The sequence below is a fragment of the Pterocles gutturalis genome, unplaced genomic scaffold (genome assembly GCF_000699245.1).
Source record: "Pterocles gutturalis isolate BGI_N339 unplaced genomic scaffold, ASM69924v1 scaffold32552, whole genome shotgun sequence".
NCBI lineage: Eukaryota > Metazoa > Chordata > Aves > Pterocliformes > Pteroclidae > Pterocles > Pterocles gutturalis.
Window position 1 is genome coordinate 5603 of NW_010108846.1, and position 2873 is coordinate 8475.

Here is a 2873-nt window from a genome sequence, read left to right on the forward strand (position 1 = left end):
TGCTCAGAAGGGTCAAGTGGGAGATAAGGGTGGAGCAGAGAATCTGGAGCTGTGACAGAAGCCAGCCATAGGGATCTTACGTGCATCCAACACGTAAGCAGTGTCACAGAGGGTGGCAACAGGAGACTGACTTGGTTCAGCAAAAGGCTTTGTTAGTTTGGATCCTCCTCACCTACCACAGCACACCTCAATGGGGAAGCCACCTTACCCCAGAGGAGCATTTTCAGTGTTTTGCTTTCTAGCCCCATAAAATGCATTCAGCACCTATACACACACATCTTCAGCAAATTCTGACAATGCTGCTTACTTTTCCTAGCAACATCTACCAGAAATGTATTCTAGAGTCTCCCCAGACTCTGTAAGAGTAAGAGGCTGGCGCTTTGTTAAACAGTTACTGTAGCCACAGTGGTCTTATGGATCATAAAGTGAAGTCTGCCTTTTTCACACCTGCCTCTAAAAGACTTTTTAAAAAACTATTTCAGTTTGTCTAAGAAAAGATTTGCTTCAAATTAACTCCTCTAAGGTAAGTTCTGATTTTTACCCCTTTTCTTTAAAAAATTGGTATGGTTTGCTCTCAAAGGTTTACAGCAAGCGAAAAGGAAGACACAGCCTACTCTATCTGAAAAGAGCTGACAGGGTTTCTCACACTTAAGTGTGAGATTATATTCACAATAGATTTTATTCTGTAATACTATCCCACCATATATATATATGAAATAATTTCAACCAAGTAATTCAGGTCCATATTTATTAGTAAACCTGTACACTGTCAATATTCATTATGATGCCCGAAAGAAGGAACACTAATAGAACACAGTCTTCATGTTTCAGATGCAAATTCTTTCAAGATTTCCCCAGTTAACATCAATAACCCAGACTAGCTTATAAAAGAAAAAAAAAAATTGGTGATTGCAGTCCAACACTATAGGAACAGCGTACGGGGTGTATCAATCTGATGCAGAAAGACAAGTGTTATTAGAGTTCCCAGGAGACAGTCTCTCTTACAAGCCCAGTTTGGTCCTTCTCCAGTGTCTCCTTTTGGAGTTGTACCTACGACAAAAGCAGCGTAAATTAGCAAAGTGCACACACACATTCGAGGATCCAGGCAGACTAAAACCACCTTGAATTAACTCAACAGTAAAGGACTGAAATCTTTCTTACATGCTATAGTGGCAAGCTGCCAACAATAATCAGCTGTGTACTTATTTTAAAAAATTTCTCTCTCTGTTTACTTTTTTCATTCACTAACCAACTAGCACATTACTGCAACAGAATCTAAGCCTCAAAGAGATAAAGATACCTGCAGAGATGCATCAGCACTGGCGTGAGAATATCCTACCTGTTGTTTTGGAGACAAGACCTCTGATCTTATATTGATTGTCCAATGATAGTAAAAACTACTTTTTGGATGTAGTTCATAGTCTAACACAAAAAGTATCATTTTTTTTTCAAAATACGAAAGCAGACCAGCATATGGAAAAGGCCCTCTTCTAGTAAAGTATATTTGTTTAGGAGTATGCACTTGTACACGTTAAGACCAAACGGTCTCACCACTGCATGGGTGAAACCAAAGACAGAATTAACAGAGTTACTGTCAGCAGGGGAATGGCAGTACTCCCACAGAATGAAGCACTGTAATTGCAGCCTGCTTTGGTGCAGTTCGGATAAAACTGGTGACTGAGGTACTGAAGTGCCGCCAAGACAAAAACGTGTTATTTTGCCCCACGATAAAGTATTCCAAAGTACTGCAATTTAGCTTAAACAGAACCCCGTTGTAAGTCGGTATCTGGAAAACAAGGATACAGTCTGGGGTACACAACACGTTTTTTTCCTAGAAATAAATGAGTTAAGAGAAGTAACAGGAACAGAACCTGGCAATTCTGTGCCATTTCACTGCTTGAGCCAACCACTGCTACTGTCACTCTTCTCACTATTTAGGACAAAAAATCATCTGGGATAAAGAATCCTGTTCCCTCAAAAAATCTAGACAGGGGAGATAAAAAGCTAACTGCCAGCGCGAGCGACCAAACTATACTGGCTGAAGCTTTTAAACCAGAAGGCTCAGATATGCACCACCTTCTATGCACCTCACGTTTACCTGGTATTCTACACTACTCTTCCTAAATACAATGCTTGGAAACAGACACTACAGGCAAACAAAAAGGAACTGTTGCAAATTAATTCTGCAGTCGTGTGCCAAGGATCTTATACTACCAATTTTATCTCCCATACACCCAACAAGCCCTTTGTTGCCTTACGCACAATCTTCTGTACCTCAGAACACCCACACTTAGTAAGGCACCGTTCCTTGAAAATGTAGGAACCCGAAGGAACAGCTAAGAGAGGGGAGAGGTGCTGGACCGAGGATCTCAGAAACAGAAAGGTTATTAGGGTACAAATTCTGAAATAAATTATCCAGACAGTCAGTTCACGTTTTCAGTTTCAACGTGCCATGACTGAATACCTGTGGACATTTGGAGAGCACTAGAACGACCTGAACTACTACAGAAGGAAACAGCCTGGAAACCCTACACTGCATCAAGAAAACACAATGGGCCCAAGGATCTGGTGGTTATATATTTGCATTAGCGTACTCGTGTGGCATTCCCGGCCACTAAATTGCACTTGTGCTTGCATAAACGCTCTTACACCACCAGCTTCTGACTTCAATCCCTACTGCACTGGCAGCCCGCGTCAGAGCCCGGGCGGCGGTGGGCTGCAGTTCCTCAGAAAGCCACAGCCGAGCTCGTTACCTGATCTTATTGCCCGTTTTCATGCGAATCCATTGCGGGATAGGCCGGTTCTGCTTCTGCTTCTTCGCAAGGAAGCGTTTGATCTTGAACGTCTTGTGAGACGACTACAAGAGAAAGCAG

General features: G+C 42.1%; 1 protein-coding gene across 1 annotated transcript; it reads right to left on the minus strand.

Moving 5' to 3' along the window:
- Positions 1 to 1001: 1001 nt before the first annotated feature.
- On the minus strand, positions 1002 to 2859 carry RPL39 (ribosomal protein L39; the record flags this gene model as incomplete). Its single annotated transcript, XM_010072779.1, has 2 exons — positions 1002 to 1050; positions 2754 to 2859. Coding segments are annotated over 2 exons (155 nt in total), but the record flags the coding sequence as incomplete, so codon positions are not given.
- Positions 2860 to 2873: the final 14 nt, after the last annotated feature.